The 26,958-nt window shown below is 41.4% G+C and overlaps 2 protein-coding genes across 5 annotated transcripts in view; both read left to right on the top strand.

Moving 5' to 3' along the window:
• ACVR2B (activin A receptor type 2B) overlaps positions 1 to 1,080 on the top strand; it is a 29,657-nt gene extending 28,577 nt beyond the window's left edge. For both annotated transcript variants that reach the window (XM_037988444.2, XM_007971743.3), the window contains exons 10-11: positions 58 to 188; positions 761 to 1,080. In XM_037988444.2, coding sequence (XP_037844372.1) covers positions 58 to 188; positions 761 to 955 — 326 coding nt within the window. In that variant the 3' untranslated portion in view covers positions 956 to 1,080. The remainder of the gene's footprint in view (positions 1 to 57; positions 189 to 760) is intronic.
• Positions 1,081 to 13,996: 12,916 nt separating this feature from the next.
• Positions 13,997 to 26,958, top strand: part of EXOG (exo/endonuclease G) — a 51,827-nt gene continuing 38,865 nt past the window's right edge. For all 3 annotated transcript variants that reach the window (XR_012095533.1, XM_073023355.1, XM_007971741.3), the window contains exons 1-5: positions 13,997 to 14,126; positions 15,327 to 15,476; positions 19,022 to 19,161; positions 21,453 to 21,529; positions 24,622 to 24,736. Coding sequence is in view for 2 of the 3 variants with exons in the window: in XM_073023355.1 (XP_072879456.1) it covers positions 14,012 to 14,126; positions 15,327 to 15,476; positions 19,022 to 19,161; positions 21,453 to 21,529; positions 24,622 to 24,736 (597 nt within the window). In the remaining variant the exon portion in view is untranslated. The remainder of the gene's footprint in view (positions 14,127 to 15,326; positions 15,477 to 19,021; positions 19,162 to 21,452; positions 21,530 to 24,621; positions 24,737 to 26,958) is intronic.

The raw sequence follows: 26,958 nt of genomic DNA, 5'->3' as shown, positions 1-26,958 counted from the left end.
GGGATAGGGAGCAGTGGGACCTTGGAGTGATCCTGCCAGGTTCTCTCTTACTCCTAGGACCCGTGGATGAGTACATGCTGCCCTTTGAGGAAGAGATTGGCCAGCACCCTTCGTTGGAGGAGCTGCAGGAGGTGGTGGTGCACAAGAAGATGAGGCCCACCATTAAGGATCACTGGTTGAAACACCCGGTAAGGGGCCTGGTGCAGGCGACTTTGCAAGGGGGTGGAGAAGGGAAACCCTTCATGTGTAGCAGGTAAGCTGAAATCAAGGGGGAATGAGCAAAGAGAAAGTCTACTACGTTCCCTGGACTCCAGGAATGTGTTCCAGGGGTTATGGGGAGTAAGGTAGGATGATGTCCTTCTGATCCCCACTTTGACTGAACTGCTACATTTTGGGCCCTTGTATGGTTTGGGCTTTGAATACGATTTTTTTGAATATCAGTTCTTCAAGGCAAGTAGTCATGTCTGCCCTAGTAGGGGCCTGGGTGTCTCCTTCTCCCTCCTATGTATATTGAGGTTCAGTGAACCTTTCCTAGGACTGTGGAGTGAGGCCAGTAAGCTCAGAAAGATGACTGCCATGAAGGCAGGCATGCTGATTCCTGAAGTTTGCCCCAGGTCTCTGCTGGTGGACCTGCTGCTGTGGTTGGGGCTAGTGGGCTCTGCCTGATCCTTGGGAACATCAAGTTTACTGTCCCCCAAAGCTTTTCCTCATTGAAGGGCCCTAACAAAGGTGTCTTTCCCATCTCCCTTGTGCTGCTCAGGGCCTGGCCCAGCTTTGTGTGACCATCGAGGAGTGCTGGGACCATGATGCAGAGGCTCGCTTGTCTGCGGGCTGTGTGGAGGAGCGGGTGTCCCTGATTCGGAGGTCGGTCAACGGCACTACCTCGGACTGTCTCGTTTCCCTGGTGACTTCTGTCACCAATGTGGACCTGCCCCCTAAAGAGTCAAGCATCTAAGCCCAGGACATGAGTGTCTGTCCAGACTCAGTGGATCTGAAGAAAAAAGGAAAAAAAGTTGTGTTTTGTTTTGGAAATCCCATAAAACCAACAAACACATAAAATGCAGCTGCTATTTTACCTTGACTTATTATTATTATTATAATTATTATAATTATTATTATTAATATTATTTTTTGGATTGGATCAGTTTTTACCAGCATATTGCTCTACTGTATCACAAACAGCGGACACGTCAGCAGGCGTTGAGGTGCTGAGCTGTGAATGCAGAACCAGCGCCATGCTGAAGAGCCTCAGCCACCTCCTGTCCTTTGGGATTCATTTTTCCCGCTTTCTCTTTGTTCGTCGTCTCAGAATCTGTGACACAAAGAAACCCATCTCCTGTCTTAGGAAACCTAATGCTGCAAACTCTACCTAGAGGAACCTTTGAAGACTGTTACATAAGAACATACCTTCCTCAGAAGAGGAGTTTCCTCTGCCCTCTGCCCTTCTCCCCTCCTTCCCTCCCTCCCTCCCTCCCTGCCTCCCTCCCTCCCTCCCTCCCTCCCTTCCTTTTATTTTGTTTTAGTGAGCTTAAGAAACAGCAGATACATCTTTCACGGATCTAACGGGTGTTGTCCTGACCGAGAAAAAAACTGGGATGAGAATGGTTTGGACTGGAGTTGGAAGGGGAGGACAGTACTGGGGGTAGGATTTGGAACAGAGCTACACTGGACTCGGGCACATTCGGAGCAGCATCCTTTCCTATGGAGGCTACTTCTCAGGTAACCAGGAATCGAGGGGAAGGACCTTGTGGAGGCCGAGCATTAATAGCAAGAGTGGGGTTTGGAGAAAGTCTGAGATTGGGTACAGCCCTGACTTACCTGCTGGCCCTGACCAGTTTCTTTTCACTAACTTGGCCTTGGGCATAGGGTGAAACATTTTTTCTTCCCTAATTTTAAAATTAGGTGAGGGTAGAATCACAGGTTAGTGAATACATTCTTCATAAGACACGATGCTGTAAATACCCTTAATGGACGAAAAGTTGAAATACTTTTGTTTCCTCTTGGAGCAGTTCAGGGAAATGCCCACAGGGGGTTGTCTTGCACAGATAGGGCAAGAGGATTTCCTGGGTGGAGTCTGCCAAGGCCTGCCTCGCTGGGGACCCAGAGTCCTACAGCTCTGGTTCTGCCCCAGGTGGTAACAATACTGTCCCCTTTCTGTGGCTCGTGGACAAGACTTTCTCCAGACCCCTTAAAGTGGTACACATTCTAAAAAAACTGTTTTTCTATTATGCCATAAACTTGCTCTAGTCAGTGAATGTTCCTAATGCTGCTGTTTCAACATTTGAATTCTTTTTAATTTATGAAACATGCTAAATTTTTTTTTCAAACAAAACACACACATCCACATATACACATGCTTTGCTATGTGGCTTCCAAGGTTTAAATTTTGAAAAGTAAAAGAATTAAAACTTCACGACCACAGATCACCTCAAACCAGAAATACCTCAGAATTTTCTACTTGTGTAAGGTTTATTATATATTTTGTTAGTTGTGTTGTCTTGTAGTAAGTATATTTTAATGTAAGTTGGCTTTTATGACAAGAAAGTTTAAAAGAAATAGAGAAAAAGAAAAAAGTTTGCATCTTCTAGGGAGTGCTACCATTTTTGTTTGATAACGCCCCCTTGTAAATAATTGTCATCAGCTGTAGGTTGGCTGTCTGGGCCAAGTCTGGGCATTCATCAGTCTTGTTTGTGAAGGCTTTTCCTTCTGGTTTCTTTAGATCATTTTATTTAAAAGCAGTGCATCTCTTCATCATGAGGGTAGGCAAGGCGGGGGCTGTGGGGAGAGGTTGACCTGGGTGAGAACTGAAGAGTCTGCCTCCTCTTGGGTTGTTTGGAGCTCCACATGGAATTCACATGTAACATGTAACTTGATGCGTCGATGTTCAGAATGACAACCCCACTTAAACTTGGTAGAAGGATGGCCCTTAGACCTGAATGGGGTGATTTTACTTGAGATTTAACTTCTTCAGCAAATTGGCAGCAACGTTGGAAGAGATCTGTGGCACCTCTGTGAAGCACACCATGACTCAGGCCAGTCTTCTAGTGTAGCGTGTCTGGGAGGGAAGGGTTTCGCTCTTGCTGGTCTTGGAGTCCACAGTGTGGGGGGGCACTGCACACGCCTGGCCATCTACCTGGCGTGCTATGTTCAGTGTCTGGGGCTTGCCGCCCGGGGGTCTTTTCCTCTGGGTGTTGAGGCACAGGGTGCTATGGGGAGGCCCGTTTGCTTCCCTCTCAGAGCTCAGTTTTTGCTTCATGGGTCAAAATGTGGGCTGGCCAAGTGGTTACAGGAACAGGGTTTTGGTAAGCTATGTTGTCTTTTTTTTAATTTTTATTTTTAAATGGTTTGATTTTGTGCTGTGGTATTTTTCTTCCCTTGGAATAATTTTTAATGGCAAAACAGGCCTTACAGCAGTTGCTTTTCTTTACCATTTATTTCTTTAAGAAGCTTTAAAATATTTATTGAAAAGTGCCATATCTAATTTTTTTAGCTTTCTCCTCAGGCAGGGCAGGCATCTTTACTTTTCATCCTCAGAAGAAACAAACCACTAACAAATGTAGCAAATTTACTGCAGGAATAGTTAGATCATGATACTACCTGAACACTAAACCCCAGCCTCTTTGTTTCGTTTTAGTTCCTCTGGGTGGTTTTTCTTTTGTGTGCTGGCTTGATTCTTGTGAGAAGTTTTGACCTGGCCAAGGGAGGGTTGAGCCATGGTTCTGGTGTGGGACTTTGCAGTCAGGACACAGTACAGACAGGTCAGGCCTGCCTGCCTTTTCTCTGGGTGGCCTCCCCCTTCGACCCACCGTGTGCTCAGCCACTGTAGTGTCTCTGTGGGGCCTCGCCATCAGATGGTGTGTCAGGAGATGGTACCTTTTTGGTGGGGCTGGGGAGGAGGGTGGTCCATGCCAGTTCTTTGGGCTTGAGGCCGCTCTTCCCCTCATATTGTGGTGTAAAGCTCACCCATCAGGTGGTATATCTGGTTCTGATGGCAAGAAAAAAGTGGGGGATCTCCTTATAGGGCATGGGTCTAGGAGCACAGGTGGGCCTTTTGCCCCAGGTAAAATGTTTGTCTGTTTGCTGTCATGTGTTCTTTGAGGAGTGAGCCATCTAGAGCCCTACTTTGAATTTACTGGGTCTTACAGCCTCTGCCTGTGCTGTTTTCCATAATAACTTCATGCAACATGCACTTTTCGGGGGCTCAGATAATTGCTTTCTTTTTGTTTTTGACCTCAGGCTCTTTGACAGACTGGGGAAAATGGGGCCTGGCATCGTTTTCCCTGTCAATGGAAGGGGCTGTTCCATGCAGGGTGGGAGGGGACCAAGTTAGCAGAGAGTAGCCAAGGATCCTTGCTTCTTCGTTTCTAGTGTGCTGTCATCCAAGCAGGCTCCTGGCTGTAGGGATGGGCCTTGGGGAACAATCTTCTTTGAAAGCATCTGTGATAACTGAGAAGTCATCCCTAGCTGGAGAAATCCAGTAATGAGCAGAAGGAGGAAGCAAGTGAGGACAGAGGCCATTGTGTTACAGTGTCATGCAGAGGACCCTCAATGATGGGGCACTGGGGAAGGCCGTAGACATAGTCATCAGAACATCCTGGCCTGGCATAAGCTGGATTTTCTCCTGGGACCATTGGTCCTCAACAGGAGTTCCCTGCATGAGTTGCTTGTGGGCAAGGGCTGCAAATGGGCTATTCTTAGGAGAAAGTGACACCGGTCTGTGAGGGAAGATGGTGGGCATTATTAGCCTTTGTGTCCAGCATGGCCTTCTTGTCCTGTCTGCTCTGGAGAGAAGCCTGTGGGACCAGTCCTGCCTGGGGAGGGGGGAGGGCATATCCACACATGCCGGCTGATTCTGACTCTGAATACATCCTGTCTGGACTTGGGGGTGTTTCTGCAGAACAAAGAGGTTGTTTTCCAGCCTTGAACATCTTCAGGAGGATAGAGACTCTTGCTCACATATTCTTAGCAAAGGGAAGGGTCTCTCTCCTCCAGGCCACAGAGATAGTTCTTCGATTGCCCTAAGAGGCTAGGCTAACCCTCTTGACATGACTTAGACAGCAAAGCACTTGTAGTTGTGCTCTGTCACCTTTCTCTTTAGTTGGCCATATTCTCATTTCCTCCATCCTGCTACTATGCCCTGTGAGCTCTGGCTGTGTGTGGGGTTTTTCCCTGGTGGAAGGAGGCCCAGCTATGTATTGAATGTCCTTCGTTGTTGTGTGTGACTCAGAAAGCCTGTCACTTGGCCCCTGTGCTCTGAGCCATGAGGGTGGGGAGGTGGCTGTTCCATTAAAGTGGGAGTATTGGATGGCCCTCTTGAAACTAGAATTTTGCCTTTTTTAGTATGTAGTATAAAGTTTCCAGCACCTATTGGTAACACAAAGACTTGCTGGTTTTTAAAATAATCTAATAAGCATAAGTATGTAAGTTTTTAGAATTGGTACTAGGAGTTGGACAGCTAGTTATTATTCTCGATAACTTGATTTCACTAGAAAAATAAACTAATTGGAAAGCAGTTTCCAGGAGTTAACTCAGTTTTTCAGTCTCAGTTATTTTAGCCTGTTGAGTTTTTGATGGCACACCTCTGGAGAGATGGCCAGGCCTGATTCCCATTTCAGGGGCATCAGACCATACTTTTTTAGGAAGCTCCGTGAATCTAGTTATCTACCCTGCATCCTGGGCAAACAGCCAGAATGAGAAGGGGACAAGGTGTCTTTTTCTCCTTTTCACTGGGGTGACATGAATTCTTTTAGTTAATGGCTGTTTGCAAATTCTAAACTAATGAAATAGCAGCTAACATGTTCAATCTAGTAATGATTAGTTTAAATCTCAATTGACAGTAATGTTTTAGATAATGTTTTAGATAAACAGGCCCAGTAATTCAGTTGATGAACTGTATATACATCTTCTCAGTTTAGTTTTGTAAATGTTTAATGAATTCAGGGTTATACGCGTAGTTCTTTAAGTAAGATTCCAGGTAGTTGATTTGTAACCAGCAGTCTACCTATGAATGTATCCCAAACCTTTAGAAGGTTGGAAAAGATTTTTGAAATAATGATTTAGTTTTGCAGAAAAAACACCCCTTTGGAAATTAATTCAGTTGACCCAATAACATTTTTTAAAACAATTGGTGGCTCCAAAAGGCCTGCCAACAAACAAAAGTCCAAATTATCTAGTGGGACACTTTGAATGTTTTATGTTTATTTTGGGTCCACTGTAAACTTTGGTTCGAACAAGAATTTGAATTTAAAGAATTTATCATTATTTAAATTATTACCAAGTTTTTACATTTTCATGACGGTATCTTCCAGGTATGAATGAAACAAGACTTTTTTTATTGTGGTACTTCCCGTATCCCCTGTAGTGCCAAAACCAGTGATACTTTATTTGCTCCTATGGCAGCTCATAGAGATAACTGAAGTGATTTTTCCTCAGTAATTGAAACACATATTCTCTAAATGCCAATGTGTGGTGATGGGCCCTGCATTGCCTTTATTTCTCTAGGGCAGTGTTTGGATTGTCTAGGGCCTAGGTAATTCTGGGAACTACTGTAAACCAACCACAGGACACTAAAGCAATGTACACACCACTCTGTGTGTGTATGTAATGGGTTATATAAACCTGGGCTATGCTGGACATCTACAGAAGAGTATTACATTCACTTGCAAAGTTTACATTTTTGAGCTCACAGTTACGAAAAATATGACCCGCGAGTTTTTCAGGTAGGTGAGGATGGGTCTTCTTGCAAATGCATGAGTTCTGTCTTGAGTCCTGGGAACTTCTCTGTTGGTTGGGTGTGGGCTCATTCCCTGACTCTCCTAATCACGTTTGCGTCAGAATGTTAGCATTGTAAATAAAAGAATAGGTTGTATAATAGATACACACTTGAAACTTTACTTTAAAAAAATCGATAGTTCTACATATATATTTAGTTATATCACTTGACAGATTTCTTCTACACAGTGTGGAGATTGTTTTATACCACAGATTATTTTTATAAAGTGAGTGAATTTGAATGATTTTGTAATCAGAGCTAATGAGCTTTACCTTTCAAGAGAAACGTACACTGGAGCATGAGTGGTGTGGAACTTTTACTTAGCGCTTATATGGATTCTTGTGATACACTGGCAGACTGGAGTCAATTTGCGGGTCTTTTTTGGCCAAAACTCCACTTGTATTTGTGTAGGACAGTGATACTTCAGCTCAGCTTCTTATAGACCGGGAGGAGAGAGGGCCTGCAGTGTGTTTGACATTGGTGCTTCCTCCTGAGATTTCTGTTGAACAAAGGGTTCTGAGGTCAAAAATTGGTTTGTAAGCTTTTGCTATAGGACATAGTCATGTGAGAGTGTTTGGGGCAACAGAAATTGTATAGGGGTGCAGATTGGGGTGGGATGGGACTCGAATAAGATTCAGGTACAAAAACTTTGAAATGAGAATCTGGTGGTTTGAGTAATCCACCAAACTGAATTATCTAAGATCACATTATCCAGGTTGGGGGACAGAATTACCCAGTTAAGTAATTGTTCAGAAAAGTGGGGAGCGTGGCATGTGGATGCAGTGATCCAATTAAATGGAGAGCTGCCAGGCACATTTTGTCCTCTCTGGTCAGGGCTCTTTTGGACGTGAGAATGGTTGGGTTGGGTTGGCTCACTGCTTCAATCTGTGGAGTCAGCCAGGAGCCCAGTGAGGAAGCTCGGAACCCCAGTAACAGCAGAGCATCTTTCACATAGCTCCAGAGTTTTCCTGCTTTTCTTAGGAAGCTTAGCATCACTGCCACAATATGGAAAGTGGTCTTCATTTTAGCCTGTTTATTTTTAGGCAGAGAGTGGATGGTTATTTGTGTGGGACTTTTGATGGCGATCTATAATGAATAATGAATTTCTGGTATGCATAATGGCCAGTCCTGAGGCCCAGCTAAAGACCTGTCCCCCAGACCCTGCCTGCTGGCTTCAAGCTGCTGCTTCCAGACAGGAGCACTGGACTGGAGAGTTTTATCAAGAGAATCCCTAATGTGTCATTTTAAACCAGCTGTGCTTATTATTCATTCTGGTTAAGCGTATAGGTTTACACTTTACCCTTTTTATACTTGGAATAAATTTAGTTCCAGCAGATCTAGTAGCACTCCAGAAACCAACCCCATCTGTTCCCCATAAAAAGAACATTTCTCTGCTCTGCAGCCACGTGTCTTGGAATGTAATTCTGTTGTGCCTTTGTTTTTGTCACTCTCTTCCCCCCAAAAGCAACTGCTGTAAGCTTTTTTCTACTTGTCTTTTCTAGTCCCCCACCTCTACCTTTTTCCTTTTTCCCAGCTCTAATTTCTGGATGCACTTTTGTGATCCAGATATTTTAAGAACCAGTTACCTCAGACCTCATGTTGAACAGTGTCACCATCTGGGTCCTCTTGATACTGCAGACTTTTAACGTACACATGCAGGAACCCTGCTGAGCGTGGGCACTTGTTTTAAAGCAAAACTCTTCCCAAGGACTGAAGAAAGGGCTTCTGGCAAGCTCGTCCTGGCACTGTGGTGGGATGGGTCTAGAGTGTCATCTGAATGGTGCTTCCTGTGTTCCTCTTTGAATTCTGCCATTTTCAGTATTCTCGTGTATCTGAATAGGCAAAGCGATTTAATTGGCTGGTCTTGCACGCAAATTAGTTCCAAAGATAAGCTCTTTGTAACACATTTCCAGTCGCTAATGCTCAAATGTAGAACATTCCTTTAAATGGCAGGATAACAAACCCACTATCCACCATAGTGCATTTTGGGAAGATGTCTGTAGCATATGTTGCTGTGAAATTAGGCCTTGTGGGATATGGCTGTTTGTCATTTTGATGTATTTTAAATAAATATATATATTTTTTAAAGAGCCTTTTTTACCAGTTCAAAAAGTTTAATTAACCAGCAGTCACCACATCTGAATTTTTGTCTCTGGGGCTTAGATGGCAGACCAAGATTAAAAGTGGTAACTCAGCCATATGAGCACGGTCTACCTTCCTGGGCTGTCCTGCTGTCCTGCTGTCCTGCAGACCTGCTGTTCCGCAGACCATGGGACACAAGGTCAGTGTGTTCCCAGTGAGGGTCCCAAGTCAGTCATCTTAAGTGTTTGGTCTCTGCCCCATTCAGTGGACTGTTGACTTCAGTCCCTGCAAGTGCTTTAGCCCGAGTGGGGTTTTCTCAGAGCACTGCCACAAGTTAAGTGTGTGTTTAGCCAAATAATTTCTCCATAAGGGAAAAATGCAGTCGCCCAAATTTTACCAACAATGACAGAGATGAGAGTAGGAAAGATTAGGCAACATCTGAGTTTTAATTGGAAAAGTGTCCAAGTCATCATGAAAGGCCGACTGGGAGCAAGTGATTATTAGAGATTCTTTAGGAGACCTCATCTGAAAATGTTAAGACTGCCAGTGAGGAAAGGAATTGTTAAAATGCCAGCGGCTTTTTTTTTTTTTTCTCTTTTTTTTCTATAATTCTGTAAAAATGCAGAGAAAGTTGAGTGGTACTTCAGAATTGAGGGAGAGGGTTACTGCAGAGTAGAAATATATTTCTAGATTTCAGTTCCAAACCACAAATCCACAACAATGCCATTTTTCAACTGTACAGAAATCTGCTTATGAACTTGACATGATCTTAATTGGTAGTGTCAAAGGCCAAGTTTTTCACCTGTTAATATTTTTCCACATTTGTCCTTGAATCTGAATAACTTTATACAGTACTGTAAATTTAACTTACATCAAGTTTGATGTCAATTCTTATGAAAAGAGCTTTCTGCATGTAACACATACGGTTAAAGAACACAGCAAAGAACAAAATTTGCAGGAACAGTTTGGAACCAACAGAAAATGTCACCTTTTATTTGCCATCTTATATATATATATCAGTTTTACCAGCTACTTCTAAATTTGTACATTATTTGTAAGGGAAAGAAGGAAAACCCTAAGACTTGTCTAACTTAGTGGAGAATGTGTGTGTTGGGCTTAGGATGGATAGCTAAGTCTTATTGAGCTGTGTTACCTAACTTGTATATAAAAATTGTAATTAAAAGTTTGGGTTCACCTGTTTCTCACAGTTTAAAATGATGAGTAATTGCAAATTCTGGAAATGTGACAGTATATGATTTAAGGCTATAGAAGCAAGGAAGCTCTTTCAAGTGCTAAAACTAAAGACTTCTAGTTTTTGGCTCAAATTCAATAAGTACTGTTTGTATGCCAGGATATGTGAGATGTAAATGTAGTAGGTCACTTTTCACCCTTGTAGCTATAAAATAAAAATTTTGTAGAACAGAAATAGCTTGTACTACTGAATTAACAAAAGTTATACTAAAGTATCATGTTTTAAAAATATATATATATATATACAGAGTTAAGCTTGTTGCTGTTACCCTGTCTGGATTTGAAAAGTGTGCTGATTTATATATATATATTACACACACACACACACACACACACACACACACCCCTAAAATGGCCTAAAGCAGACATCCATGTAATTACAGTTGCAAAATGAAAACATTTTGGAAAGAACATTGTATCATAGTTCATTCATTTGCAGTGGATCTTTGTTCCTTTTTACTGTGGTAATTTTAGAAATGAGTGTCAAGTTTGAAATTAGATCTGCTAAGTTGGGGTTTTGCTGCTTGAACTCTGCACTGGGTCCTCAAATAAACCGATGTGAATGTAGTTTTTTCCCCCTGTGTGAAGAAGCAGTTACACCCCAACAATAGGAGGAAAAATCTAGAACTATTTCAAGTTTTATCTTTTTGTATATGAAAATAAAATAATAATAAAACAATCTTGTCTCTCTTAATTGCGTGACAGGGGATTGGAGTTTCCTTTCATGAGGATTAGAAGTAAAATGGCGTTCCCTTTCTTAGAGGGCTGACTCAAGTCAGTTCCTGTTTGGTGTGTGTAATACTAACAGATGTTAATGGCTGAATGCCTAGTCTGCCATGGTCCTGTGGGGCTGGAGCTAAGCACAGGTCTCCATTTCTGCCATTCAGAAGTCCAGGGTCTAGTTGGGGACACTATGCATGGGGACCGTTCTCCTGAACGAACTGTTCTGGGATTTTGGGTAAGTTTCTGCAGGGTAGCATATTTTCCAAATGTCCAAGACACTCCCCCGTTCCCCCATCCTCTGCCGCCAGTCCTGTACTTTGCAGACAACCCTGAGCAATACTGTTGTAAGTGGAGCAGAGAAGTCTTGAAAATAGTTGTATTCAGGACTACTGCAGATGACAAACTGCCATTCCCAAACGTTGCTGAGTACTGGAGTCATTTGCTGAGCGATTAAAAAATACAATTATGGGTCCTTATCCCCAACCTGGAATTAGCAAAGCAGGTCTCCGGTTTCAGAGATCTGGACTTAATCTCACTAAAGGAACTCATGGTTCCCCAACAATAAAATAATGATAGTCTTTAATACTTAACAGGAAGGCCCCAGAAATCATCTCACTGCTTTCTGCACTAACAAGTTGTTTCGGTCCATGACTCTTACTTGCCTAAGTGGAGAAACACCCTTTTAATTCACCCTTTATTATGAGAATTAAGCAACTGTTGATACTTTTGGAGAAAGTTTTTGATGAAAGGACCCTTTATTCAGGGACCAGTTGCCCAATATTTAGCTGTTTTTGCTCTTCCACATTTAGAAAGTTCACCTTTTATTAGTGAGTGCCCCTAATGAAGGAAGGAGGGCAAAGGGCTGACATTTTTGACACAAGATCTTGGAGCTGGAAAAGCTGAAAGGTTGGACCTTAGGAGTCATCTGGTCAAACTTTCCCTTTAGCAAAGGACTTCTTTCACCAAAAGAAATTTGACACGGAAGTTGGTTTATATTAACCAGGCTTGTCTGAATGAGCAAGTAGAAGAGGGCCAAGGGACCATTTCACTTACCCTCTCATCCCTTTAAGTCTCAGGCATCCCTATGGAACACCTAGGAACCTTGTTTAAAGTTTACAAATCGCTGGCCCAATGCCAATTTTAGAGGTGGGCATACAGGCCCAGAGGGAGTTTTCCTACCCAGAGGCAGGCAGCCCTTCCAGTTCTTGACCTCTTGGGACCAAATGTGGGGTTACACTGTTGTTTAGAAGTAGAGGATCTGGATTAGGAAAAGCCATCTACTATTTATTTCTCTAGTATTTAGCAGTGTCTGGCACTTAAAAGAGCCTTAAGAAATACAGTACCTCAGTGATTGTGTATTTAGTAAATTCTGGGGAAAGCTGCTGAAGTAGCTTTGAAGTCAACAGATACCAGTGTTGTCTGGTTGTATTTGTCAGGATCCTTGATTGCAGGTGACAGAAACCATTACACAAAAAAGGGGGTTTCACTGAAAGGATTCTGGGGGAAATGACTAGCCAAGCCTTCAGAAAGGCAGGATGTATGTGGGCTTCAGGAGCCTTGGGAGTTGGGGTCACAGCATTGCAGGCCTTCTCCACCTGGGTCCTGGTATTTCTTCCATTATTGCCCAGAGCAAGACCAGATGCATCTGCTCCTTTGACTTCTTAGCAGGAAACAAGGCTGTAGACAGTGCCAGAGGTTTTTGTTTGTTTGTTTTTTGTTTTTTTTTTTTTTGAAACAGTCTCGCTCTATTGCCCAGATTGGAGTGCAGTGGCACAATCTCAGCTCACTGCAACCTCCCTCTCCTGGGTTCAAGCAATTCTGTCTCAGCCTTTCGAGTAGCTGGGATTACAGGCACGCACCACCACGCCCGGCTAATATTTGTATTGTTAGTAGAGATGGGGTTTCACCATGTTGGCCAGGCTGGTCTCAAATTCCTGACCTCAGGTGATCCTCCAGTCTCGGCCCCTCAAAGTGCTGGGATTACAGGCATGAGCCACTGTGCCTGGCCCAGTGCCAGAGTTTCACATCACAGCTTTGCTACCCAGAGCGAGTACTAGATCCAAAATCCCTAGGAAGGACTCTGGTTGATGTAGCTTAACCAGTCAGGGTCCTCCACAACAGGTATTCCTAGCAAGGGGGTAACCTCCCATTTGAGGCTGCCAAAATAATGTGCATACTTCAGTAGGTTGTTAGAAGTGGCCTCCTGGTCAGTGAATCATCAGTGGGATCAGATGAAAGTTATTCCTACCAGTTTTCTAAGAAATAGGAAACTTGAAAGTTCTACTAAGAACTAAGTCCACACGGAATGCTGGAGATTGTGCTGCAAAATGAACTCATTTATTTGTGAGTGATAGTCCATGAAATCTATCTATCCTTTCTTTGCCAGCAGGCATTCAGCAATCTGGATTTTATATTCTATCAAGACAAAGAGTAGAGATGACTGAAACATTTCTAACATTTACAGAGCACTTAACGACACGCCCCTGGTACTTCCCTAAACATTTTACATGTGTCATCTCCTTTAATCGTCACAAGAACGCTATGGTCTAAGTATTATTATTCCAATTTAAAAGAGAAGGTTGGGGACAGTGACTCACACCTGGACTTACAGCACTTTGGGAGGCCGAGGCAGGAAGATTGCTTGAGGCCAGAAGTTGGATACCAGCCTGGGCAGCATAAGGAGATCCCCTTCTCTACTCCCCCACTCCTGCCAAAAAAAATTAGCCAGGCAGTGTGGCACGTGCCTGTAGTCCCAGCTACTCAGGAGGCTGAGGCAGGAGGATCGCTTGAGCCCAGGAGTTCGAGATCGCCATGAGCTATGATCATTCCACTGTACTGCAGCCTGGGTAACAGAGACCCTGTCGCTAAATAAATAAATAGACCTGAGTTGGAATATCGGCTCTGGAGACCTTAGTGTAACCATATGCAAGTGTTTACTCAGCTATTAAATGGGACTAAAGGCATTTTCTTCTCAAGACTATACGTAGCACACCACTAAACCGTCTAGACATCGTATTCCCCATCCATCGCCCCGCCCAGTGGACCAGGGATGAAGCGGGGATGCGCCAGGGCATCCAGGTTTGTCACCAGGGGGCGTACGAGGCCCTCAGTTTGGCGGGCGGCGGGACGGGGGCCGGCCTGCGCGCGCATGCGCCGTTATAAAAGGCCGGTCCCTCGGGCAAGATGGCTACCAAGAGCATCGCTTCCCGCCTCCGGGGCTCCCGGCGTTTTCTGAGTGGCTTCGTGGCCGGGGCTGTAGTGGGCGCTGCGGGAGCGGTGACAGGGAAGCAGCCGGATGGTAAGTCTGTGGGCGCGTCCTCCCCTGGCCCAGGTCGGGCTCCGACTCCTACCTGGAATGTGAGTGGTAGTCCGTGAAATCTATCCATCCTTTCTTTGCCAGCAGGCATTCAGCAATCTGGATTTTATATTCTATCAAGACAAAGAGTAGAGATGGCTCAAACATTTCTAACATTTACAGAGCACTTAACGACACGCCCCTGGTACTTGACGGACAGCCGTTTGCTGGGCCCCGAACCCGGCCCTTGGTGTCTGACCTTTTTTCTCCCGGCTTGGCCTCCCCTCCCCACCTCGCGTCTGGCCGGCTTCCCTCATGTCCCTCCTTACCCCGGGCATCTTAGTTTTCTTCACAGAGCCACCCCCGCCCGACTTGCTTCCCCCAAATTACTATCTATGTTTTAATAAAAGTCTGCGTCCTCCACTAAGATTGTTAGCTCCGTAAGACTTGAGACTACGTCTGTTTTGGTCTCCATCATCTAACCAGCACAGTACCTGGTACATAATTGGCATTCAGTAAGTATGAATGAAGGAATAAATTAATACATAGTTTTAGTAGATTAGTTAACTGCCCTTCTTTCGTCATTGTTCAGTTGAAGAATACCTGCTATCTCTCCAAAGTGTATAAAAACTCATGTTGCAATGAGTACCTTACATTTGACAAAAAAAAAAAAAAAAAAAATTAAGACGTGTTCATTTCTTACACTTTGTGGATGTGCCAATTTAACTTGCTCCTTTGGATACTTGGCGTCTAGCAAGAGAACTACCCCCTTGGTGGGTTGAGGATTTGAGAAGGCATGAGGGGAGGATTATCTCGAAACCGACTCACTATTGATTGTGTGCTTGGTTTCTCCCACTCGGAAAAACAGTACCAGTTTTACTGTCATCTTGCAACAGCACACATATCAGTGCTTCAGAGATGATTTGGAAATTTGATGTGAAAGACTGATAAGATCAAGTCTTTATTCAAAAGTTAACGCAGTAGCTGCAGTTTATTCATTGATTATAGGCAAATCCGTACTTTGTCTACTATTTTCTTCATCTCGTAATTGCAAAAATGAGATTTTCTCGTTGATTAGACTTTTGAGCCAGTCCTTTGTAAATCACACCGCTCTCCTTTTCCTTATAATCTTTCGTTCTTAAGAGCCACTAATTGTGTGTTTGTGTTTTTGTTTTGTTTTGTTTTGTTTTTTTTCATTTTTAGGATCTGCAGAAAAGGCTGTCTTGGAACAATTTGGATTCCCTTTAACTGGAACAGAGACAAGGTGTTACACTAATCACGCTTTGTCTTATGATCAGGCAAAGCGGGTGCCTAGATGGGTTCTTGAACATATTTCCAAAAGCAAGACAATGGGTAGGTGGTTGGACAAAAAAATTGAAGTGACAGTATTTATGAAAGATGTCTCCAAATTTAAAACAGAGATGATGATTAATATTCTCAACCTTTTTCATATCATAGCACATGTAGAAAATTATATTTATATAGCTTACTGGTTAAATCAACCCTGCCTGGCAGCCAGAAAGCCAGACCCTTTCCAGCTGTTTCAGGGCGGAAAATATCCATATCTCGACACACTAGTTGGGAGGCTCTGTCATAAATATTACAGCAATGAGCACCATTCAGTTTTACCTTAACAAATATTTACGTGTCTGGCACTGTGATAACACTTGGGGACCTATGTGTGACCCGAGTAGAGGATCTCTACCCCCATGACACTTTGAGTTGGGAGAGTAGGTTGACCTATCAAACAAATAATTATGAATGTATAATTATAATAATTTTTCCAAAGGAAGTGATTGCAAGTTAGTGTAGTATAATTAAGGAACAGTAAAAAGTTTGATGAGAGGCTGGGCGTGGTGGCTCACACCTGTAATCCCAGTACTTTGGGAGGCTGAGGCGTTTGAGCTCAGGAGTTTGAGATGAGCCTGGCTAACATGGCAAAACCCCGTTTGTACAAAAAATACAAAAATTAGCTGGGCGTGGTGGTGCACCTCTGTGGTCCCAGCTACTTGGGGGACTGAGATGGGAGGATCTCTTGAGCCCAGGAGGTGGGGATTGCAGTGAGCCAAGAGTGCAGCACCACACTCCAGCCTAGGCAACAGAGGGAGACCGTGTCTCCAAAAAAAAAAAAAAAAGTGTGATGAGAGATTATAACAGGAGAACCTGATTTTGATTAGTAAGGCTTCTCTGAAAAAGTGGACTGAAGAGTGAATGGAAATTACTTAGGCAGGGGGTTGAATGTGCCATGGGATGTGGAGAAGAGCATTCTAGAAAGAAAGGAACACTTGCATCTTTGGAGGCCCCCAATATGGAGAGGGGTTTTGTTCTTTTAGGGAACTAAAAGAGTGCCAGTAGGTGAATGAAGGAGAAGGTGATGTGAAATGAGGATGGAGAAATAAGCAGGTGTGTCACTTTATTCACGTGTCCTTATGTCTTGATAGGGTCCTGTAGAATTACCAGATCTTGATAATTAATGTCAAATTGGCTTCTAGGTAGATTCTTCAAGTTTACACTCCTACCATCATTGTTTGTTCTCTCTCTCAACCCTCACCCATGGTGAGCATTACTCAGCTTTACCAATTTAATGCTGATTTTACTCATGTTTATTGATTATTAGTGAGAGTTAACATGTTGTGAATTAGTCTTTTTTGGTAAGTTATTCTTTACCTGTTTCAGTTGGGGCATTCTCTTTTGAATTTATTTGTAGAAGTTCTTTTATTTATTAAGGAGATTACCTTTTGTCACAGTTGTTTTGTTCCCTTTTGTTATTTGCTTTTTAATTTGCTGTGTGTTCCACATAGTCTCCTTTGCTTTAAAATGTGTGCTATGGCTGTGCATATTAAAATGGTGATATTAAAGTAAGTGTGTGCCATTCTAGAGTGCATAGCAACCAGCAGAATAACAGGAGGCTTGGAATGTACTTGCTGTTAGAGAGAAACTGATGTAAGTGAAAACTTTATCCAGCATATAAGAAAACCTGGGCATTTTATATTGTATAATAAATCTTGTGAGCTGTGTACTTTTGAGGCAATAAAATAGAGCCAATTAATGTTTGAAAATAGGGAGCAATGTACCTGTGTTTTACTCGATTTTAATGTAAAAGAACTTCTATTTTCAGTAATGATGGACTGAGTTATTCAAATGGAATCTTCCTGCTGAAAACCAAAAATGTTAGTATATAAAAAGTGTATATACATATTTATATTTTTTTACTTTTTTTTTGAGATGGGGTTTTGCTATGTTGCCTAGGCTAGTCTTCAATTTCTGGGTTCAAGTGACCCTCCTGTCTCAGCCTCCTGAGTAGCTGGGATTACAGGTATGTGCCACTATGCCCAACTAAAAGCGCATCTTTTAAAAAATCACTTACGAAAAATGAAGAGCTGGCAGCATAGTGGAGAATTGCCAGGCTAGTGTTTATGGGAGAAAGCCAGAATCCAAAGAGGTAAGCGCAGTCTTGGCAAACCGAAACCACATTTGCCTTTGAATTCACAGCATTATGGGGTGAGGAGGATTGAAGGAAAGACCTAAGGCTCACCCAAGGTAGGTTGTCCTGTAGGTCCTGCAGTGTAGGAGACCCTTCCTGTGTTACCTTGGAACTCCAAAGGGCTACATCCTCAGGCAAGAGTGAACTAGAACTAACTTCCCTGCCCACTCTTGGGGACTACATGGAAGGTTGTCTTGGCATTGAACAGAGAAAGGTCAAAAGAAAGATAAAAGCTTTGTTCCAGAGAAGGTAAGGTCAAAAACTGGCTATCATGCAGACTTACAGCCCAAATCTGTGCATCAAGAGGAGATCAGGGAACCTTAATCCCTGAGCATGGTTTAATATGGTTCTCCACTGGTAATGTTGCTAGACACCTTACAGCAGTAAATTTACATCTTTTCTCAAGAAAGATATCTTTTTAGGCCTTTGGAAATTCCTACAAATTGCTTCTATGTGACAGTGAGCACCAGCCAAAAATAACTAGCTGTAGAAGGAAGTGATTCCAATGGTAATGACACTTAGAAATTTACTAATGATAATTTTCCTGTATTCTTTATAAAGTGATTCTAAAAAGTTTACGTATATGATACTTTACTGTGAACTTTGGGATCTGATACTAAGTTTTTCTTGGCTGGATGAAATCACCTTGGAATCAGTGACTTCACTGTTCTCCATTTTACACTTCTTTGAATAACAGTCTTGAGTATGTTTCATTTGTTGTCATAACTTTTGTAGTTTAAGAAGGTCTCACCTCACGATAGTGCAGTAGATAGTGTTAGGATTTGCTAATGTTCTCTGTGACAAACCATTCTGGAGGTGTCAGAAAATAAATAAAATCTGAGATTTCTTCTTTCCTATGTGGCACTAAGATACTCTGTTTTAGAAACTTCTGGGTGGAGCTCATAACTTAAATGTTTATTTTGTCATGGTTCAAGAGGCAGTAAGCAAGATATCAGAGACACTCCTCTCCCCAAGGCTGTGCCTGCCTAGAACAAATTGTTTCGTGTCTATATATATCCATTATTTTAGTACACATAAACTTGTCAAATACAATCGTACAAAATACAAAACAAGCATTTGTTTAGTAGCCAAGCTTTTTATATAGTTTAGCGTTTTGATTGTTGATTGTTTTTACTTAAATACTATTCAGAGGAGTTTTTCTTTAACTGGAAAGGCCAGAGTCAAAATTATAGGAGATAGCTACACTGTATGAAAAGCATTCTTTCCTAGACTAGTACTTTCTAAATTCAGATGAAGTATCTGAACTATCCCAGGAACTTGAGACATGCATGCAGTCCCTAATATTAATTGCTTGAAGAGACACCAGCCAGCAGCAGCCAGCTTGCCTTGCTTAGAGAATCTTGAGGGACATCTGTCTGCTGATAACAGACCCATTTTGTGTGTTTTTCTTCAGGTGATGCAGACAGAAAGCATTGTAAGTTTAAGCCTGATCCCAGTATCCCTCCAGCCTTCAGTGCCTTCAATGAAGATTATGTTGGAAGTGGGTGGTCACGAGGACACATGGCTCCAGCAGGAAATAACAAATTTTCCAGTGTAGGCATACTTTGGGGGAGGGCTGGGAATATGGGGCTGATGTTATGCATACAACAGGAATTAGAGATTAAAAACCTAGGAGCTAAACCTTAAACCTTGAGAATTTCCATACTCTTGTTTTTCTTCCTGACTTTATTTCTCTTCTTTCAATCACATGCAGAGACATCTTTAAACAGGTTGAATGAGGAACACTAAGTGCTAGATGAAGGGAACTGGAAAGCCACTGGGAGCTGAAGCTACGCACTTTTTTTTTTTTTTTGAGACGGAGTCTCACTCACTCTGTTGCCCAGGTCGGAACACAGTGGCTTGATCTCGGTGCACCGCAACTTCTGCCTCCCAGGTTCGAGCAATTCTTGTGCCTCAGCCTCCTGAGTAGCTGGGATTACAGGTGCCCGCCACCACACCCAGCTAATTTTTGTATTTTTTAGTAGAGATGGGGGGTTTCGCCACGTTGGCCAGGCAGGTCTCAAACTCCTGACCTCAGGTGATCCACCCACCTTGGCCTCCCAAAGTGCTGAGATTACAGGCGTGAGCCACTGTGCTTGGCTACTCACTTATTTTTAATTAGTTAATTAGAGACAGAGTCTCGCTTTGATGCCCAGGCTGAAGTACAGTGGTGGAATCATAGCTCACTGTAGTCTTGAACTCCTAGGCTATATGGTTCTCTTTCCTCAGCTTCCTGAGTAACTAGGACTACAGTCATGTGCCACCATGCATGGCTAATTTATTTTGAAAAATGCTTTTAATTTGCACAAAATTTGTAGAAATTCATAGAAAAGGTGAAAAAATAATACAACAAGCATATTGATACATTTACGTATACATATGTAAATTCTGCAACCATTGACAAAGTTGCAGACATGTTTTATTTCTAAATAGATTGCTCAGGAGTATGCATCATCTAAGAATAAGGATGTTTGTATATATGAATATAATATATATGAATATAATATGTATAAATACAAGTATATCAAGAAGTGTATACTAATACATTTTTATATATTTTTTTTTTTTTTTTTTTTTTTTTTTTTTTTTTTTGGAGACGGAGTCTCGCTCTGTCGCCCAGGTTGGAGTGCAGTGGCGCGATCTCGGCTCACTGCAAGCTCCGCCCCCCGGGTTCACGCCATTCTCCTGCCTCAGCCTCCCGAGTAGCTGGGACTACAGGCGCCGCCACCTCGCCCGGCTAGTTTTTTGTATTTTTTTAGTAGAGACGGGGTTTCACCGTGTTAGCCAGGATAGTCTCGATCTCCTGACCTCGTGATCCGCCCGTCTCGGCCTCCCAAAGTGCTGGGATTACAGGCTTGCGCCACCGCGCCCGGCCCATTTTTATATATTTGTGCAGTAATATTATCTAAAATACAGTGTATAGTCAGCTTTCCCACATGGTCCTAATTATGTCCTTTATAGCTTTTCTGATTCAGTATTCAATCATGAATCATGCATTACATTTAGTTATCATATTTCTTTAGTCTTCTTTAATCTAGAATGCTTTTCCTGCCAAAAAGTGGAGGAGTGTCTTTCATGATATTGACATTTGTTATGTGAACTATTGGTGATTATGTCATTAAGATAGTAATTCTCTACCTTGGAGAGTCATTATAATCACCTGGAGAAGTTTTCACAATCCTGATGCCCAGATCTGAACCTCATACTTATAAAATTGGAATATCTCAGGGATGAGACCCAGGCATCAATGTCAATATTTTTAAAGCTTCCAAGATTATTCCAGTGTGCACCCAAGATTGAGAGTGACTGCTTGAAGAGAAGGTACTTGTAGCATTGGCAGTTAGTATAGATCAGTGAAGAAATTACAGTGAGGTAGAGCCTTGGGTATTTGGGTCAGAAATGTGAAGTGAATGAACACATAGTGGCCAGATATTCAGAAGAACAAGGACGTTTTCTCTGCCACTTTTGAACTAGTGTGTTTGTACTATACTAAAATAACTTTTGTGAAAATTGATCTCTATTGAGAAACTCTGCCAGAGGCTTAAAACCAGAATTTGCCCTTAAGCTTTGTGTTGGAAATATTTAGTTCTTAGAATTCACGTTATAGGTTTGGATTTTATAATTGATAAGCATAGCTAACTACTTACTTTGTAGTCCTCATTTTGAATAATTATTATAAGAGCTTTCTGTCCTGGAATAATTATGGCTTTCATTTATTGAAATAAGTAGTCAATAATTGCCTAGCACTAATGTATAAATAGGAAACTTTTTGTGTGTCTTTTTAATAAAATATATTTTAAAGAGGAAACATTTCAGTGCAAGTTACTATGTTTCTTTCTTTACAGAAAGCCATGGCTGAAACCTTTTACCTTTCTAACAGTGTGCCTCAGGATTTTGATAATAATTCTGGATATTGGAACAGGTGAGGGATGAGAGTTTTAAAAACATGATTCTGTGGAAGATAAATGAAGTGACAGGAGAATGTACTAATGTGCCTATTAGCTGTTTCTGTCTTTATTTTTCAAAAGCTAAGCCTCTGAAGGTAAGTACTTTGGGCCAGTTTTCTCTGCTGTATTTTGGGAGTACAGTCTTCTACAGAAGATCAGACTTCAAAACATAGCCTGCTTTTTTGATCGTGTTTGCCACTATTCAAAAGTCAAGTTTCAAAAGAAATGACTCAAAATAATAATCTTAGTAATTGAGGCAGCATCTTTTTTGAGTATGTTCAGTGAACACTATTATTTTCTCTTGTATTCCAATATTTCTTAGCTTTTTAAAAAAAAACAGTTTTGTATTTCAAGAGCTCCTGAGCTTTAGGCCAGGGTCTGTGGTTCATGTTTATAGTCTCAGCATTTTGAGAGGCCGAGGCAGGAGGATTGCTTGAGCAGGAGTTGAGACTGACCTGGAACATACTGAAGCCTTGTCTCTACTAAAAATTTAAGAAATTAACCAAGTGTGTTGGTCCATGCCTGTAATCCCAGCTACTCAGGAGGCTGAGGTGGGACAATCACTTGAGCCCAGGAGGTTGAGGCTATAGTCAGTGGTAATTGTGCCTCTGCACTCCAGCCTAGACAACAGAGCAAGACCCTATCTCAAAAAAAAAAAAAAGGTTCCTGAACTTGAAAAAAAGTTGGGGCATAGTTTAATATAACTGTTAACCAGTTTTTTTTTTGTTTTTTTTTCCCCCCCGAGGCAAAGTCTCACATTGTTGGTGTGCAATGGCATGATCTCAGCTCGCTATAACCTCCGCTTCCTGGGTTCAAGTGATTCTCCTGCCTCAGCCTCCCGAGTAGCTGGGATTACAGGCACATACCACCACACCCGGCTAATTTTTGTATTTTTAGTAGACATGGGGTTTCACTATGTTGGCCAGGCTAGTCTCGAACTGCTGACCTCGTGATTTGCCCACCTTGGCCTTCCAAAGTGCGGCAATTACAGGCATGAGCCACCACGCCTGACCACTATTAACCAGTTTTTGATAGAACCTAACTATAAAATAATCTGGGCCTTCTACATTTTTCTGACACTGTCAGGTGGTGTCTTTATGCATCTAAAACTAACAGTTTGAGGTTCTTTCAGGCTGTTGTGTTTTTCCCCATATAGTACTTTGTGGTTTAAAATAATGAAGAGAGCACCCTGCACCAACGAGAGACTTCAGCAGTTATCAGTCATGGCGACATTTGTTTCATCTACATACCATCACTTTGACACACTCAGATTATTTTTAGCAGATTACAGATATTTTATCCATAAATGTTTCGTTATATATATTTAGAATATAAGGATTCTTTTAAAATATAACCACAGTATTATTAATGCCCTTAAAGAATTTAACAATAATTCTTTATTACCAATTTTATAGTCAGTTCAAATTTTCTTGGTTGTCTTTAATTTTTTTGTTGTTGTTGGTTGGTTTGAATCAGGATTCAAACAAGATAGACACAAAAATTTGGTTGATATATCTCTTTAGTTCCTATTAATCTGTAAGTTTCCCTTTCTTTCCCCGCCCCCCCATTCAAATTATCTGTTGAAGATCTAGGATGTTTGTCCTAGAATTTCCTTTCCATATTCTGGATTTGCTGATTGCATACCTGTGGAAGCATTTAACATTTTCTTTTCCCAAGAGATAAATTTCTGGGAGGAAAACTTTACCTTGTAATTGGGCATATATATATGCTATTAAAAATAGTTTAAAAATAATTTTTTTAAGGCCAGTCAAGTGAAGCAGTGGAAGTAGAGAAGGAACAAGGAAGTATATAACCTGTTGTGAACAATTAGTTGTAAACCACTGCACTTACACCAGCCTATAAAAATAATTGGATTTTACTTTTTGGATAAGAAACTGAGGAATGAGGAAATGCATTGTTATCTCTCATTTAGAAATCTCTTCCAACTGGGCCGGGCGCAGTGGCTCATGCCTGTAATGCCAGCACTTTGGGAAGCCGAGGTGGGCAGATCGCCTGAGGTCAGGAGTTAGAGACCAGTTTAGGCAATGTGGCGAAACCGTGTGTCTACTAAAAATAAAAAAAAATTAGCCAGGTGTGGTGGCACACACTTAAAATCCCGGCTACTCAGGAGGCTGAGGCAGGAGAATCACTTAAACCCAGGAGACGGAGGTTGCAGTAAGCTGAGCCTTAGTGACAGAGTGAGTGAGACTCCGTCTCAAAAAAAAAAAAAAAAAAAAAAAATCTTCCAACTGCAGTGTAAGAAAGTACATATTAAAACTGCTTGCCATTTGGGCGCCTGTAATCCCAGCTACTTGGGAGATTGAGGCAGGAGAATCACTTGGACCCAGGAGGTTGAGGTTGCAGTGAGCTGAGATTGCACCATTGCACTCCAGCCTGAGCGGCAGAGTGAGACTCCGTCTCAAAGAAAGAAAAAAGAAAAAAAAATACTTGCCGTTTTTATCTGGTAAATTGACAAAAACAGTTTTTAAATGATAAATCCCAGCATTATAAAGATTGTTGTGAAACTGCTGTTGTATTTTGGAGCTTATAGAGTAAATTGATATAGCCCTATCAAAAATGTTAGTTTTACATATGATGACGAGTTAAAATAAATACATTCAGTAATTCTGGTCCTTGAAATTTATCTGAAGGAATTGATACAGTGTTGCATTATTTAAGAAATGTTAACATAAGCCCAATTGTCCTGCAAGAGGAATGGTTAAAGTATATCATCTTGTTGGAATGGTATATAATTCTTGAAAACTGGTTGGGAATTATGGCATAAAAAAAGTTTTAAGTTCATGAAATTTGAATTCCAGAATGTACTCTGAGTGCACATAAAGAAAAATGTAGATAGTTTTGTTAGTGTATGTGATTTTTAAGGTTTTTCTGTGCAGTAAGCAAACGGAAAATAATTGTTTGTATGCTTATAATGTTTTGTGCTATGTTCTTGTTAATTTCTCAAATGCAGTTTTTCTTGGTATCTTTCGTAGGGATTGATATGATTTGCTGCTATCTTACATGTATATATGTGAGAATATCATACTTTTTTTGATTTGTTTTTCAGAATAGAAATGTACTGTCGAGAACTGACAGAAAGGTTTGAAGATGTTTGGGTGATATCTGGGCCTTTGACGTTACCTCAGACTAGAAGCGATGGAAAAAAAGTTGTTAGTTACCAGGTAAGGATGTTTAACAGTCAGGTTTATGTTATCTGTATGATATTATAATTTCACTTTGCATTCTGCTTTTTATTTTTATCATTTAAAAAATTTTGCATTCTACTTTTTAATTTCACTTATTCAACAATGTTTATTGAACACCTATTAGGAGTGATAGGCATAGAGAATATAGTGATGAATAAAAGCAACTATTGACTTCAAGGAACTCACAGTTTAGAGTGGAAGACAGATGTTAACAATTACATTAAAGTGTGACATGCTGTAATAGAGATAAACACGGTGTGGTCTTGTGAAAGGACTGATGGGCTCTACTCATATGGGTCAGGAATGCTTAAAAGAGGAAGTGATATTGAGCTATACCTTGACAGTTAAGAGTCAGGAGTGGACCCTAAGGATTCCAGAGGATGGAGCAGGATGAGCACAGGACATTTGTGGTCAACATCAGGGTTTTGGGATTTATATATCATTCATAAAGCTGGAGCTTATGGTGCAAAACAGTGTGAGTGGCTCAAGGGGGATGAAGAGTTCTGTAACAACTGGTGGACGGGTGAGATAATACACGACTTTCTATTCTATGATGAAGACTTGGTTTTTAATTTTTAGGCACTAAGAAGTCATAGATTTGTTTTAAGCGTGGGATAAATGCGATATTTGGGTTTTATAAAAAATATTCTGGCAGCAGCATGTAAAGAGATAGGTGGGAAAAGGGAGCAGTTAAAGGAGAGATTGGAGGCAAGGAGATGAGTTAAGACATACAAGCCACTGGAGTGAGGAATAATAGAGGAACACAGGAAAGAGTAACCATGAGTAAATAACTTGTTTGAGTAAGGAAGAGGGAGAAGTTCCAGATAACAACCAGATTGCAGGCCGGGTGCAGTGGCTCACCTATAATCCCAGCACTTTGGGAGGCTGAGGCAGGCAGATCACGAGGTCAGGAGTTCGAGACCAGCCTTGCCAATATGGTGAAACCCTATCTCTAAGAAAAATACAAAAATTAGCTGGGTGTGGTGGCACGTGCCTGTAGTCCCAGCTACTTGGGAGTCTGAGGCAGAAGAATCGCTTGAACCCAGGAGGCGGAGGTTGCAGTGAGCCGAGATCGCGCCGCTGCACTCCAGCCTGGGCGACAGAGCAAGACTGTCTCAAAAAAATAAAATAAAATAAAATAAAAACAACCAGATTACAGTGTTACAGTGAGTTGAATAAATGGGAAGAAAAGTTTTTCTTCTAGAAGCTTCTTTTTTTTAATTTGCAAAATACGTGAGCACTTTTAAGACTGAAAGAGAGATTAAAGATAGGAGAGTGTAATTAGTGGTGTGAGAGCTTCAGACATCTAATGTTGCTGGGAAATTCTTAGCTAGCCTTCCATATTGGTAGTTTACAAAGTGGTATACCTGAAGAGGAGTGAGCCAAGGAAGTGCTCAGACAGATGGTGGGTGGGGATATGTCAGAAGGACTGTGAATCAACTGGAAGGAGCTCCCATTTACCGTATCTGGTGCTACTGAATATCAAAATAAAATGGATTATAAACCTATTGAATTAAATAAGAATCCATACTCAATAAATATGTAAATATATAGGGTGTAAAGAAAAGCTTCTGCTTACCATAGAATGTCAATGAATAAATTTGCAAGAATGAAAGAGTTATACAAATCATTTTGCACACATCACCATAATTGATTCAGGCAAGAATCATCACTAGCTAAAACTAGTGAGTGAATGTTCTGTGAGGAATACAGTATTTACATAGTCTAAAAGTATCTTCTCATAAATTATTTATTAATCACAAACTAAAAAGTAACTTTACAGTGAAGAAACATCCCCGTACCCAAGTGATCAAGTTTAGTATTGCTAGTGATGGGACTTAGTGATACGCTGTACTTCCTAGTGTGATGCACTGAGCAGGATAAAATATCAGGCATACCCCAATTGAGGGACATTCTGTGAAACAGCTGACTTCTACTTTACAAAAGTGTTGGTGTCATAAAAGACAAAGGCTGAGAAACTATCTGTTCTAGATTGATGGATTAAAGAGTCATGCAAACGCAAACAAAATACAGAGTATGATCTTAGATTAGATCCTAGACCAGAAAAAAGTTGCTAAAAAGGATGTTATTGGGAGAATTGGCAACATTCAAGGTCTGTAAATTAGATAATTGTGTATTTTCAGTATTAAATTTCCTGATTTTTAAAATTGTTCTGTGATTAAGTAAATATCTTTGCT

This window comes from Chlorocebus sabaeus, chromosome 15, assembly GCF_047675955.1.
Source record: "Chlorocebus sabaeus isolate Y175 chromosome 15, mChlSab1.0.hap1, whole genome shotgun sequence".
Classification (NCBI taxonomy): Eukaryota; Metazoa; Chordata; class Mammalia; order Primates; family Cercopithecidae; genus Chlorocebus; species Chlorocebus sabaeus.
Note: the sequence above shows the minus strand (reverse complement) of the source record. Positions and strands in the feature narration are given on the sequence as shown.